Consider the following 15166-nt stretch of genomic DNA (forward strand, 5'->3'; position numbering starts at 1 on the left):
ACAAAGTCCCCGTCCTGGGAGAACGCCGGAGGACGAGGGGTGCCCTGGAGCCTGCATCTGACAGACTCCAGCCCAGAGCCAGAGGCAGAGGCAGACCACAGCAAGGAAAGCCCACCAGCCACCACAGCCAGATGTAGAAGACCCAGACTACCAGCCAGACTTGGATCCAGAGCAGGAGCCGGAGAGAGACTCATTCCCCTGATGTGTAGAAGGTATGGGGTAACACAGCGCCACACACACCCATGTCGGTCAGGTTGTCTCTCTACTCTGAGTTAAATACCCACCATGCCACTGGCTTCCTTTGTGGGGATTCCTCTGGGGATCACATTGTGGGTATGGCCATGTCAGGGAGGGAGGGGCTAGAGGCTGCTCTGCTCACCCAGTCAGGTCCTGCTTCTTTAAGCTATAGAGAGTTTATGCACCAGTGTAAGCCCTATGTTGACTGTAATGGTTTATATAGACATAAACATACAGTAGACACACAATAACAATCTGCCTCTCATATATTTCCCCTACAGTCTAGTCCTCATGGCATGCTGGCTCTACACAGTATTTCCCCTACAGTCTAGTCCTCATGGCATGCTGGCTCTACACAGTATTTCCCCTACAGTCTAGTCCTCTTGGCAATGCTGGCTCTACACAGTATTTCCCCTACAGTCTAGTCCTCTTGGCATGCTGGCTCTACACAGTATTTCCCCTACAGTCTAGTCTACAGCACTTCACCCCAGCTGCCGTTTGCCATTCTTTTTGTAGGTCACTTGATGTCATCCTACAGTTGTTGAGTGACATTCGAATGAGTTGGCGGTCATCCCGGTCAGTAGGGAGTTGTTTTTGCCCTCTGCCGGTCTGTAGCTTTGTTGTCCCCTATGTCTGCTGCTTGACCTTGTTCTTATGAACCGCTGTCTTTGAAATTTTAAGGATGGAAGCAACCTGACGCTCACTGTATCCCTCTGCCAGTAAAGCCAGAATTGAACCCTTCTTTTCCTCACTCAAACCTTTCCTTTTCAACTCTTTTGGCATGGTCAATAGTTATTTTATGATCAATATTACTTTTGAGGTACTATTAGCACTGTTTTTGCCATCCAGCTGGTCCTGTTGCAAGAGGATAGTGATGACCACAGAAGTGGTTTTTATACTTTTCCTTGTTAAATAAGATTTGGTTAAAAATTGATTTACATTTTAATGAAGGAAATAAGTATTTGACCCCCTCTCAATCAGAAAGATTCTGGCTCCCAGGTGTGTTTTATACAGGTAACGTGCTGAGATTAGGAGCACACTCTTAAAGGGAGTGCTCCTAATCTCAGTTTGTTACCTGCATAAAAGACACCTGTCCACAGAAGCAATCAATCAATCAGATTCCAAACTCTCCACCATGGCCAAGACCAGAGAGCTCTCCAAGGATGTCAGGGACAAGATTGTAGACCTACACAAGGCTGGAATGGGCTACAAGACAGCTTGGTGAGAAGGTGACAACAGTTGGTGAGATTATTCGCAAATGGAAGAAACACAAAATAACTTATGAGATGTGTGCAAACCTGGTGGCCAACTACAAGAAACGTCTGACCTCTGTGATTGCCAACAAGGGTTTTGCCACCAAGTACTAAATCATGTATTGCAGAGGGGTCAAATACTTATATCCCTCATTAAAATGCAAATCAATTTATAACATTTCTGACATACGTTTTTCTGGATTTTTTGTTTGTTATTCTGTCTCTCACTGTTCAAATAAACCTACCTTTAAAATTATAGACTGATCATGTCTTTGTCAGTGGGTAAACGTACAAAATCAGCAGGGGATCAAATACTTTTTTCCCTCACTGTACACATACACATATACATACATATCCTTTATTTAAATATATATTTCCCTTCATTACTTTCCAACCCCACCATCCCTTCCCTAAATGGAGTACACTAGTGAACAACAATGCTTAGGCCTCTACTTCCAGCTTATACATACTATATACATTTTATAGACACAGTCAATAATTATATTTTGTTTGTTTTTACTCCTGAACTTCCTCTGATCATTTTCATGATGTCCATCTGGTTTGCTTCTATATGCCATATCTTTCCAACTGTGCTCTTTCACAAAAGCTCACAATATATAACCTATATACTTATTATGGACACAGCATGCCTTACACTAGTTATCTTGTTGTTATTAGTTGTTGTTATTAGTCCCATCCTTCAGCTCAATTAAACACCTCCCATCTATCTCTTAACACCATCCATATTGGATTTCTATTTGCCATATACTTTTCAACTGTACTGTGATGTTTTACAAAAGTTCTGAACCTTTCTATTCTCATTGTTTCTACAGATTGTACATTGAAAATAAACATTTTTGCTAAAAGTATTATTATATTATTGATCAATTGACTATGACTTTTCAGATCACCCAGTAGTGCGGCAGGTAGCTTAGTGGTTAAGAGCGTTGTGCCAGTAACCGAAAGGTCGCTGGTTCTAATCCCCGAGCCGACTAGGTGAAAAATCTGTCGATGTGCCCTTGAGCAAGGCACTTAACCCTAATTGCTCCTGTAAGTCGCTCTGGATAAGAGCGTCTGCTAAATGACCAATTATTATTTATTTATATTATTTATAGTGCTATCTGCAGGGTCAGCTCCATGCAAATATTGCAATCCTTCAGCCATTCCTGGACCTGTGTCCAGAAACAAGCTACAAATGGACAGTACCAAAACAATTGATCTAATGATTCTGTCTCTTCGCAGCAAAATCTGCAGAGCTGGGAAGATTGTATCCCCCATACAAATAGCATTCTATTGGTAGCAAGAATTTTATATAATAATTTAAATTGAAAAATTCTAAATTTTGAATCTGGTGTCGTTTTGCGTATCAGTTCATAAACACTATGCCATGGGATCGGTACATCAAAAATCTCTTCCCAACTATTTTGCAATCTATATGGGACGGCTGTTAATCTTTTGGTCCTTAAATGAAACTGGTAAACTTTTTTATTTATCACAATTTTCTTTAACCAATTTTGTTCTTTAATGCAAGGCCGACAGACAAGTTCCTTACTTTTTCCTTCCTCCACTTTCCTCTTCCATTTTTGTGGTAATGGTGCAATTATTTGGTTGTAATTTTGTGTAGAGCAGACATTTCCATATGTTTTTGTTAGTTACATGTGCGACATAACTCCACCAGTCCTACCGATAATATCATTTACGAAGATTATACATTTTTTAAAATGTTGTCAAAGAAAAAGGTTTATTTGATCATTTAGTATATTTGAGTTTAACCACAATATTTGTTGCAATATTTGTTCTGTCATTTCTGGAGGATTAAATTGAAATTGCAACCAACTTTCTATGGCTTGATTTAGAAATAGTGATATTTGGAAGATGATTTCCTTTTCAAATAACTGAAAGTGAGAGGTTGTATTCTGAATAAAGGGAAAAAGTCCCTTCTTGAACATTGGGTGAGACAATCTTACTAATTTGCTAGAGAACCAGTTCAGATTTAAGTATAATTTTGTATGACTGAAGCTTTTAGTGATAGGTCTAATGCTTTAATATTTAATCGTTTCTGTCCTCCGAATTCATATTCATTATATAAATAGGCCCGTTTTATTTTGTCTGGCTTGCCGTTCCAAATAAAATGGAATATTTTTTTCTCATATAATTTAAAGAACTGTTCGATTGGCGTAGACAAGACCATAAGAAAATAGGTAAACCGGGATAATACTAAAGAGTTAATCAGGGTGATTTTTCTACAAATTGACAGGTATTTACCTTTCCATGGTAGAAATATCTAATCTATTTTTGCTAACTTTCTATTAAAATGTATTGGAGTGAGATCATGTATTTCATTTGGGATATGTATTCCTAGTATATCCACATCACCATCAGTCCATTTTATTGGTAAACTACATGGTAATGTAGAAATTGTATTTTTTAGTGATCCAGTACGTAATTTAGTACATTTATCATAATTTGGTTGTAATCCAGAGAGGTTAGAAAATGTATCTAGATCCTCTATGAGGCTGTGGAGTGATTCAAGTTGTGGGTTTAAAAGAAAACATGAATCATCAGCGTTCAATGACACCTTTGTTTTTAAGCCCTGGATTTCTAATCCCTTGATATTATTGTTGGATCTGATTGTAATAGCTAAAATCTCGATGGCCATAATAAATAGATATGCTGATAGTGGACAATGTTGTTTCACTCCCCTTGACAGTTTAAAACTTTCTGAGAAATAGCCATTTTTAAAAAATTTACACCTAGGGTTACTATACATGATTTTAACCCAGTTTATAAGAGATTGTCCAAAATTGAAATGCTCCAGGCATTTATACAGTGGGGAGAACAAGTATTTAATACACTGCCGATTTTGCAGGTTTTCCTACTTACAAAGCATGTAGAGGTCTGTAATTTTTTATCATAGGTACACTTCAACTGTGAGAGACGGAATCTAAAACAAAGATCCAGAAAATCACATTGTATGATTTTTAAGTAATTAATTTGCATTTTATTGCATGACATAAGTATTTGATGCATCAGAAAAGCAGAACTTAATATTTGGTACAGAAACCTTTGTTTGCAATTACAGAGATCATACGTTTCCTGTAGGTCTTGACCAGGTTTGCACACACTGCAGCAGGGATTTTGGCCCACTCCTCCATACAGGGCAATAAGGACATTCAGCTCCCTCCAAAGATTTTCTATTGGGTTCAGGTCTGGAGACTGGCTAGGCCACTCCAGGACCTTGAGATGCTTCTTACGGAGCCACTCCTTAGTTGCCCTGTCTGTGTGTTTCGGGTCGTTGTCATGCTGGAAGACACAGCCACGACCCATCTTCAATGCTCTTACTGAGGGAAGGAGGTTGTTGGCCAAGATCTCGCGATACATGGCCCCATCCATCCTCCCCTCAATACGGTGCAGTCGTCCTGTCCCCTTTGCAGAAAAACATCCCCAAAGAATGATGTTTTCACCTCCATGCTTCACGGTTGGGATGGTGTTCTTGGGGTTGTACTCATCCTTCTTCTTCCTCCAAACATGTCGAGTGGAGTTTAGACCAAAAAGCTCTATTTTTGTCTCATCAGACCACATGACCTTCTCCCATTCCTCCTCTGGATCATCCAGATGGTCATTGGCAAACTTCAGACGTGCCTGGACATGCGCTGGCTTGAGCAGGGGGACCTTGCGTGCGCTGCAGGATTTTAATCCATGACTGCGTAGTGTGTTACTAATGGTTTTCTTTGAGACTGTGGTCCCAGCTCTCGTAAGGTCATTGACCAGGTCCTGCTGTGTAGTTCTGGGCTGATCCCTCACCTTCCTCATGATCATTGATGCCCCACGAGGTGAGATCTTGCATGGAGCCCCAGACCGAGGGTGATTTTCCGTCATCTTGAACTCCTTCCATTTTCTAATAATTGCGCCAACAGTTGTTGCCTTCTTACCAAGCTGCTTGCCTATTGTCCTGTAGCCCATCACAGCCTTGTCCAGCTCTACAATTTTATCCCTGATGTCCTTACACAGCTCTATGGTCTTGGCCATTGTGGAGAGGTTGGTGTCTGTTTGATTGAGTGTGTGGACAGGTGTCTTTTATACAGGTAACGAGTTCAAACACGTGCAGTTAATACAGGTAATGAGTGGAGAACAGGAGGGCTTCTTAAAGAAAAACTAACAGGTCTGTAAGAGCCGGAATTCTTACTGGTTGGTAGGTGATCAAATACTTATGTCATGCAATAAAATTCAAATTAATTACTTAAAAATCATACAATGTGATTTTCTGGATTTTTGTTTTAGATTCCGTCTCTCACAGTTGAAGTGTACCCATGATAAAAAGTACAGACCTCTACATGCTTTGTAAGTAGGAAAACCTGCAAAATCGGCAGTGTATCAAAAACTTGTTCTCCCCACTGTATATAAACCCCAGTCGTATTTTATCAAATACCTTTTTGAAGTCTGCTATGAATAGCAGGCCTGGTTTCCCAGATTGTTCATGGTGTTCTATTGTTTCCAGTACTTGCCTTATATTATCTCCAAGGTATCGCCCATGTAAAAAAACATGTCTGATTTGAATGAATAATGTCTGACAATACATTATTAATTCTATGCGCTATACATTTTGCTAGAATTTTTGCATCACAACACTGAAGTGTAATGGGCCTCCAATTTTTTTAATGGATTGGATCTTTATATTTTCCACTTGTATCCTGTTTCAGTAATAATGAAATCAAACCTTCTTCTTGAGTGGCTGATAATCTACCATTGACATAGGAGTGGTTAAAACATGCTAATAACGGTCCTTTGAGTATATCAAGAAAGGTTTTCCCCGTGTCGCTCAGTTGGTGGAGCATGGCGTTTGCAACGCCAGGGTTGTGGGTTTGCTTCCCCTGGGAGGCCAGTATGAAAAAAATAAATATGAACTGGATAAGAGTGTCTGCTAAATGACTAAAATGTAATGTAAAATGGTATGCCATCCAACCCTGGAGTTTTCCCGGACTTAAAGTCTTTAATTGCATCCAGAAGTTCCTCCTCTGTAATTTCACCTTCACATGAGTCTTTTAGTATGGCTGTTATTTTTACATTATCAATAGAAAATAATGTCTACAATTTGCTTCAGTTAGAGGAGATGGAGGCGACTGAAACAAAAAACATATGCTTAAAGTACTTTGTTTCCTCATTCAAAATATCATTTGGTGAATCATGGGTTACTCCGTCATTTGTAACCAGTTTCAGTAAATTCTTTTTGGTAGCATTCTTATGTTGAAGATTAAAAAATAATTTGGTGCATTTTTCCCAATATTCCATCCAGTTTGCTTTATTTTTACTAATATATTACACTTGATCTTTCTTGAATAAGTTTCTCCATTTCTTTTAGTTTTTCCTCCAATTTATTCTGAGCCTCTGTGTTACAGTTTTTATTGCTGTCTATCTGTTCTGTTAGACCTTCTATTTTCTTTGTTAGTGTGGACTCTTTTAACCTAAATTGCTTTTGTTTTCGAGATGAGTACTGAATTGCATGGCCTCTAAAGGCACATTTAAAGGTGTCCCATACAATAAGAGGATTTGCTGTACCTATGTTATGTCGGAAAAAGTCAGTTATAAATTCCTCTGTCCTAGTTAAAGACAAGTTATCATCCAATAGGCTTTGATTAAATTTCCAATATCCTCGCCCACAAGGAAATCTAGTAATGGTAATGTATATGCCAATTATATGAATGTCCGAGCCCATTTTGTCCCCTTTCAACACTTTTTAAACTTTTGGTGCCAACGAGAATGACATAAGAAAGAAGTCAAGACGACTAGCTTGATTGTGTCTCCGCCATGTATATCTCACTAGATCAGGATATTTAAGCCTCCATATATCTACTAGTTCTAATGTATCCATGACATTCACGGTTTCCTTAAGAGCATGAGGGTGATTGTTTGTAGTGTGATTTCCTTTACGGTCCATTTAGCTATTTAAAACGGTATTATAATCTCCCACCATAATAATAGAGTCTTGAATTGCTTGCAAGGTTGACAATTTATTATAAATATTTTCAAAGAAGTGTGGATCATCATTATTTGTCCGTAAAGGTTAATGAGCCATATCTGTTTATGGTCCAATAACATAGTTAAAATAATCCATCTTCCTAGCGTATCTGTTTGGACAATTTGCACATTCGGATCGAAATTACTGTTAATTAATATCATCACCCCTTTTGAGTTTCTTAGCCCATGGGAGAAGTATATTTAGCCCCCCCCCCCCATTCCCTTTTCCACGCAACTTCATCTAGAATTGTTGAATGGGTTTCCTGTAAACAATAGATATTATATTCCTTCTCTTTGAGCCATGTAAATATTGTTCTTATTTTGTTATTATCTACTAATCCATTACAATTATAACTGGCTATACTTATTTCACCATACACCATAATGAGATATAAGTTTCAAATATATTTGTCATTATATATGTTTGTAAATTTACCAATAAAAAATACCATAGTGATTGAGTGTCCATATAGCTATACCATGATATTTGCATTGTTACTAAGTAACCCTCCAATTGTTCTCCACTAATTGCCCCGCTAAAGTCCCTCCCCATCCCAAGTTGGGCCGTCATCCCAGTGATCGGGTGACCACCGCCGTCCCCCGGATCCCTATGCCCCCGAGAGGCCAGGACCCATCCATCTAAAACAGCACACACTGCCACCCACAAAACAGAAGCAGGCAAACCGCCAAAAGCATTTCCAATGCTCTCACCTCTCTCTCTATATAGCTATTTAAAAAATATCTATCTATTCAAATATCTTGCATATCTTATTATCCATTATTATCAATTATTTTGCGTAATAATGTCGGCAGTTCATGCATATTATTTTAACCTACAACCCGAATTGCCATTGTATTACATTACATTTTTAACAAGCAATTATTATTTTGGCAAAGAATTATTGTTATTCAACCTATATTCTCCCTAACATCCTTACCCCCTTGCAACATATGTGGGATACACACACACACACACACACACACACACACACACACACACACACACACACACACACACACACACACACACACACACACACACACACACACACACACACACACACACACACACACACACACACACACATACACACACATACACTTACACACTAGACCCCTTTCCTCCACAATCAACCATAAGCTTAGATGCTCAATGGTTGTTACATCCCAGAGCCCAAATCAAGAAAGGACCTGATTTACGAATGCATATACAGTTACAGCCGTTTGAGAAAGCATGCAAGATTGAGCAAGAATGGACAACAATGTGAGATTTGATTAATCTATTTAATCTATGTCATGTCCTAGGTGATGGAGATCAGATCCACCCTCTTCACCTGAGACACAAACAATCTGGTCCCCCGTTGTAACCATTTTCCCCAAGCATCTATGTGCAGTCAGACCTTTGAATTGTAAAGTGTTACTCCTAACAAATAACTAATTATGGTTGCTGTCCACTACATTGCACTAGAATGCAGCAACCATTTGGCTTCTTGTACAGTGTGTGTCCTAATTACTAAATCAACTGTTCTAGTAGTTGACGTTTGCATGAGAAGACTGCCCCTTACTGGACACTGGGTGGAAGTGTTTGGAATAATGTGATAAAGTTGGTTGTATGTGATCTGTAATTAATAAAATATAATGAATATAAAAAACAAGGTATCTAACAAATGTGGATTGAAAGGCCAAGCAAATCATTGACAAGACACAGATGTATCTGAACATGTTTATTGTAGTATACTGTTATAATACATCATATGATGAATTAAAATAGCAATTGAACACATGCACTTCAATGTTATATCAAATCATAAAGGAATACATCTTTTTTTACAAACAACATGGAAGTGGTTCCACTCTGTAGGCTACTGCTAACCACATCATTTAGCTGGTCAAATTAGATTGAACACTCTAGATTTGAACAATAACTCAAAACATTGCAATATCCAAAGTGACCCTATGTCATGTTTCTAGTTACAATGTTACCAATGATTATCTGCTAAATTCATGGTAATCTCTGTCAGAGTAGTGCTACCTAACTGTATGATATACCATATCACTGAATGTTACAATGTGTTCTTCCCCATAAGGTGTTTCTTGGTGTTCTTCTCCGGCCTGAACAGAATAATAAAGCATTTTGGAACAAATAATAAAAAGAACAACCCAAAGCTAGAGGCGATGATAGCAAATATCTCCACAGCTACAGTGAACTTCCCAGGAGAGCTGACATAAGCTGGGATAAAGGTGATCCAGACTGCACAGAATATGAGCATGCTGAAGGTGATGAATCTGGCCTCATTGAAGTTATCAGGCAGCTTTCGAGCCAGAAAAGCCAGCACAAAGCACAAGAGAGCCAGGAGTCCTATATACCCCAACACAGCCCAGAAACCAAGAGCTGAACCCACATCACACTCTAGAATGATCTTTTCCTTGTAGGTAGTGAGGTTTTTAACGGGGAAGGGAGGGGACAGGACCAACCACAGAGTGCATATCAAAGCCTGGATAAACGTGAAGGACACCACAGACAATCTCTGCTGTGGAGGCCCAAACCATTTCATGACATTACTGTCTGGAAGTGTAGCCCTGAAGGCCATCAACACCACTATTGTTTTCCCCAGAACACAAGAGATGCAGAGGACGAAGGTGATCCCAAACGCTGTGTGGCGCAGCATACAGGACCACTCAGAGGGCCGGCCAATGAAAGTAAGAGAACACAGAAAACACAGAGTCAAGGAGAAGAGCAGCAGGAAGCTCAGCTCAGAGTTGTTGGCCCTGACGATGGCCGAAGTTCGGTGGTGGTAGAAGACTGTTGCCGTGGAGATGGCCAGAAAAGCCCCGCCCACAGAGAAGGCGGTCAGGACAATTCCGAGAACCTCGTGGAAGGACAGGAATTCCACAGGCTTGAGGATGCAGCGGTCTCTCTCAGTGTTGGGCCTGTGGTCCTCTGGACAGATCAGACAGTCTGAAGAATCTGACCAGGACAAAACAACAGACATCAAATGTTAATAATAGCAGGTTCAGGTTTGATATATTTACACATACAAATACATGTCCCACAATGCTGCACATGGGCAGTTTACCTTAAAGAATGTTGAATTGCTGTGCAGCTTACATAAGATATTAAGAACATGAACGTGATTGATAGACACTACCTTTGTAGTGCTAGTAATATGAATAAACCACTACGTAGTAAACAATGACAGAAATGACCACACATTTTCTGCCAACTATTCCTATAGGCCTACCTGTGTTATTGCTGATCTCTCCCTCTGCACATGGGATACAGTCATAACAGCAGACAGGCTTTCCTTTCTGTGCAGCCTTACGAGTGCCTGGGGGACAGCTCTCACTGCACACTGACACAGGCACCTGTGTACTGTTCTTTACCCAGGTGATTTCCCTCTCCATGTAAAACCTCTGGTCAGGGGGCAGGGATGCATCATAGCGCCCCACTGTCACAAATTCCATCTTCCCACTCTCCCCTATCTGCCAGTTGACCAGCTCATAGGTGGCCACTGGGTCCCCGTTGGCATCGAAAGACACCTGGTACCCGTTACGGGAGAAATTCACCCTCCTCAATCTCTCCAGGACCTGAGGGTTGGAAGGGCAAGGGAGAAAGTATGAAGAAAAAAGAGGGAGAGATAGATGGAGAGAGAGATGAAGAGAGATGGAGAGAGGGAGAGATCGATGGAGAGAGGGGAAGAGAGGTGGAGAGAGAGAGAGAGAGATGGAGAGAAGGGAAGAGAGAGATGGAGAGAGAGATGGAGAGAGGGGAAGATAGATGGAGAGAGGGAGAGATAGATGGAGATAGAGATGGAGAGAGGGAAAGAGAGATGGAGAGAGGGAAAGAGAGATGGAGAGAGGGAGAGATAGATGGAGAGAGGGGAAGAGAGATGGAGAGAGGGAGAGATAGATGGAGATAGAGATGGAGAGAGGGGAAGCAAGATGGAGAGAGGGAGAGATAGATGGAGAGAGGGGAAGAGAGGTGGAGAGAGAGAGAGAGATGGAGAGAGAGAGAGCGAGAGAGAGGAAGAGAGAGATGGAGAGAGGGGAAGAGAGAGATGGAGAGAGAGGGAGAGAGAGATGGAGAGAGGGAGAGAGAGATGAAGAGAGGGGATGAGGGACGGAGAGAGGTATAGAGAGGGAGAGAGGGAAAGAGAGGGATGAATTGAGAGAGAGAGAAACAGAACCCTCATTTACCTGATGTATTTATCAGAGGTGTTACTTCAGAACCAGCTGTAATGTATAGTGAGAACTCCTTCATACATGTAGTCTAAATAAACATATCTATCAGGACATTTTACTTTAATCTAGTCATTAACCTGTGTTGGTTTCACATTGAGGTTTTTGTCACAGTGCACAGTGGAGTTTGCTCTCTCTTCACAAACGATGCTGTGGATGGCGTGTGCTATGGCGTAAACAGCTTTATACACCATGTTAGTGACACGCAGCTGGGATGTATCTGTGTAGGGGGTCTGTAGCTGACGTATATCCTCACTACCATCACAAACCTTCTCCTTAACCCCAACACCTGTAGTAGTCCCTACAGACAGACAGACAGAATGTTAGATAAGTAGGTATATAGATAGATAGATAGACAGATAGATAGATAGATAGATAGATAGATAGATAGATAGATAGATAGATAGATAGATAGATAGATAGATAGATAGATAGATAGATAGATAGATAGATAGATAGATAGATAGATAGATAGATAGATAGATAGATAGATAGATAGATAGATAGATAGATAGATAGATAGATAGATAGATAGATAGATAGATAGATAGATAGATAGATAGATAGATAGATAGATAGATAGATAGATAGATAGATAGATAGATAGATAGATAGATAGATAGATAGATAGATAGATAGATAGATAGATAGATAGATAGATAGATAGATAGATAGATAGATAGATAGATAGATAGATAGATAGATAGATAGATAGATAGATAGATAGATAGGACACTGTAGATACCTATCTCCAGCCGACAGCCAAAGGCTCCCTCCCAGAACTCAGTGAGCAGGGGAGAGCTGGACACCTTCTGGGGGGAGAGGTCCAGGAGGAAGTCCCTGAGGCCGGGGATGACAGAGCGCTGGATGCCAAATCCGATGGCCCCGGCACACAGGCTGAAGCGCAACATATATGGGTCGGTGATCCAGGTCTCACTCCCGATCCACTGACGGGGCGGAGAGGGCAGACGGTCCAACTCCTTCAGCAGGATCCTCATGTCCCCAGAGGCTACGAATGCAACCACCACCCGGGCTGTGGAGCTGGGGAACATGATTAAAACATAAAACATGCTTGTCATGTTTGTCATTCATTGGAATGTCTCAGTGAAGTGAACATGAAGATCAGTATTAATCAACACTTTTGTCATGCTTGAAATATGCAAATCGTGTTGGTCTCACAGGTCAGCTTTGGGAAAACAGAGAAATTAATAACAATAGAATATTTTACAAATATGGTTTTGTGTGAATGAAAAGTTCACAAGTAATCATGGATGACCTGCGGATCACGTCGGCCACCCGTTGCACTCTGCTGAGTGGGTTGGTACGGTAGAAGGCTTCAGAGTACTCCACACAGATGCCCTGCTCTTGTGCCGCCTTTAGGAACGCCGCCATGCCGTTATTACCGTAGTCAGAGTCGGAACGGACCGCCCCAATCCAGGTCCAGCCGAAGTATCTGATGAGGCGGGCCAGAGCGGCAGCCTGGAACTGGTCACTGGGGATGGTTCTGAAGAAGGTTGGAAACTGTTTCTTATCACTCAGACACGCACAGGTGGAATAGTGGCTCACCTAGGTAAAAACAGACAGTCGAAAACATGAAAAAGAACATAATGTCGGCCAAACAAGTCTCATTTATAGGCTACTTCCTTATTTTTTCCCTTTAGCTATGTAATATGATGTTAGGGATACATTACTAATAATAACCCAATTTATTGTTTTTCATTAGGACAGAATGAAAAGGATACACATTTCTACCCAAGACCTTGGTCATTCTACTCATGTTGAAAATAGTTTAATAAGACATACTGGTGCTGAGAAATACATGAGTAAAAAGTGTGACACCAATCCCTGGTCTCCCATAACAACCTAGCCTATGAAAGATAGTCCTCAGATTGTTTAAATGCCTCCAGACGTTCTCCACACTTTCTCCAGATAATTTCACACAGAAATGTCTATTTCTGAAGGAGAGGTGAATACAGTTGGAATAGAGTAAGTTAAAAGTAGATTTCTTTCCTGAAAGAGAGGAGATTAATGTTGGAATACAGTAAGTTAAAAGAAGCTGAATGATTTCTTTCCACAGGAGTTTACCTGAGGAATGCCAAAAGGGCCGATGATGCGCGACATGCTGATGGTAGGTGTGGAGGCAGACTCGCCCACAATAGCTGTCACCGTAGCCGACCCCGAGCACTGTTCTCCGGTATCAAACATGGGGTCCAGGCCGTTAGCCAGCTGGAAGGCCACTTTCACGGCCATCAGGACTGAGGAGCACGAGTCGTGCACTTGATAACCAAGCGTGACACCCGGTAGCAGGTCCGAACTGTTGTTTATTTCCTCAACTGCGAAGACCATGGCGCGCGAGAAGCGCAACTCACGGGAATCCATACTGTAAATAGAAGATGGGTGAGTGAGCACCTCTTGACTAAATGGTAAACTAGCACGTAGAATGTATTTTTATTGAATAGAGTTACCAGGGCAAATAGCCTAATATCTATCCTTATATTCCACACTGTCAATAGGCCGACACATTTGTTATCTCCAATTGAGGACATTGTAGGATAGCCTCCATTTTGAAAATGTGATCCTTTGTAACAGTAGGCTTTATCTACTCTCTATGACACAAACACTCGGTTTCTTTGTCTTTAAAACACTTTATATGTCTTTAAAACACTGTTTATCTGTTTATATGTCTTTAAAACACTATTTATTTGTCTTTAAACACACTGTTTCTCTGTCTTTAAACAAACTCTTTCTCTGTCTTTAAACACACTGTTTCTCTGTCTTTCAAACACAGTTTATCTGTCTCCCCACACAGCCACAGTCCCTGTCCCCCACTCCCTCTTGCGCTCACTGACCTCCCGGTGCACTGCAGGGGTTCAGGCAGGCTGGTGTAGCTGTGTTCCACAGTGTTCATGTAGTAGTGGATGGAGAAAACACCCCCGATGACAAAGTCCCCGTCCTGGGAGAACGCCGGAGGACAAGGGGTGCCCTGGAGCCTGCATCTGACAGACTCCAGCCCAGAGGCAGAGGCAGAGGCAGACCAGAGCAAGGAAAGCCCACCAGCCACCACAGCCAGATGTAGAAGACCCAGACTACCAGCCAGACTTGGATCCAGAGCAGGAGCCGGAGAGAGACTCATTCCCCTGATGTGTAGAAGGTATGGGGTAACACAGCGCCACACAGACCCATGTCGGTCAGGTTGTCTCTCTACTCTGAGTTAAATACTATCCCACTGGCTTCCTTTGTGGGGATTCCTCTGGGGATCACATTGTGGGTATGGCCATGTCAGGGAGGGAGGGGCTAGAGGCTGCTCTGCTCACCCAGTCAGGTCCTGCTTCTTTAAGCTATAGAGAGTTTATGCATCAGTGTAAGCCCTATGTTGACTGTAGTGGTTTATTTAGACATAAACATACAGTACACACACAATA

General features: G+C 41.2%; 1 protein-coding gene across 1 annotated transcript; it reads right to left on the minus strand.

Moving 5' to 3' along the window:
* Positions 1 to 9284: 9284 nt before the first annotated feature.
* On the minus strand, positions 9285 to 14949 carry LOC121567605 (extracellular calcium-sensing receptor-like). The gene is made up of 7 exons (XM_041877785.2): positions 14594 to 14949; positions 13830 to 14124; positions 13021 to 13310; positions 12490 to 12785; positions 11825 to 12045; positions 10748 to 11093; positions 9285 to 10473 (listed from the first exon to the last, which is right to left on the minus strand). Exons 1-7 carry the CDS (start codon positions 14875 to 14877, stop codon positions 9569 to 9571), a joined length of 2637 nt encoding a protein of 878 aa, XP_041733719.2. The 5' UTR covers positions 14878 to 14949; the 3' UTR covers positions 9285 to 9568.
* Between the last annotated feature and the right edge of the window lie 217 nt (positions 14950 to 15166).

This window comes from Coregonus clupeaformis, chromosome 6, assembly GCF_020615455.1.
Source record: "Coregonus clupeaformis isolate EN_2021a chromosome 6, ASM2061545v1, whole genome shotgun sequence".
Taxonomy (NCBI): Eukaryota; Metazoa; Chordata; class Actinopteri; order Salmoniformes; family Salmonidae; genus Coregonus; species Coregonus clupeaformis.

What these genes read in the sequence shown, in the direction of transcription:
- LOC121567605 (XM_041877785.2), bottom strand. Translation starts at nt 14,877, where the DNA reads ATGAGTCTCTCTCCGGCTCCTGCTCTGGATCCAAGTCTGGCTGGTAGT. An exon ending in CCCCTGCAGTGCACCGGGAG is followed by an intron (nt 14,125 to 14,593) that starts GTCAGTGAGCGC and finishes TTCTATTTACAG; the next exon opens with TATGGATTCCCGTGAGTTGC. An exon ending in AGAGATCAGCAATAACACAG is followed by an intron (nt 10,474 to 10,747) that starts GTAGGCCTATAG and finishes TGTCCTGGTCAG; the next exon opens with ATTCTTCAGACTGTCTGATC.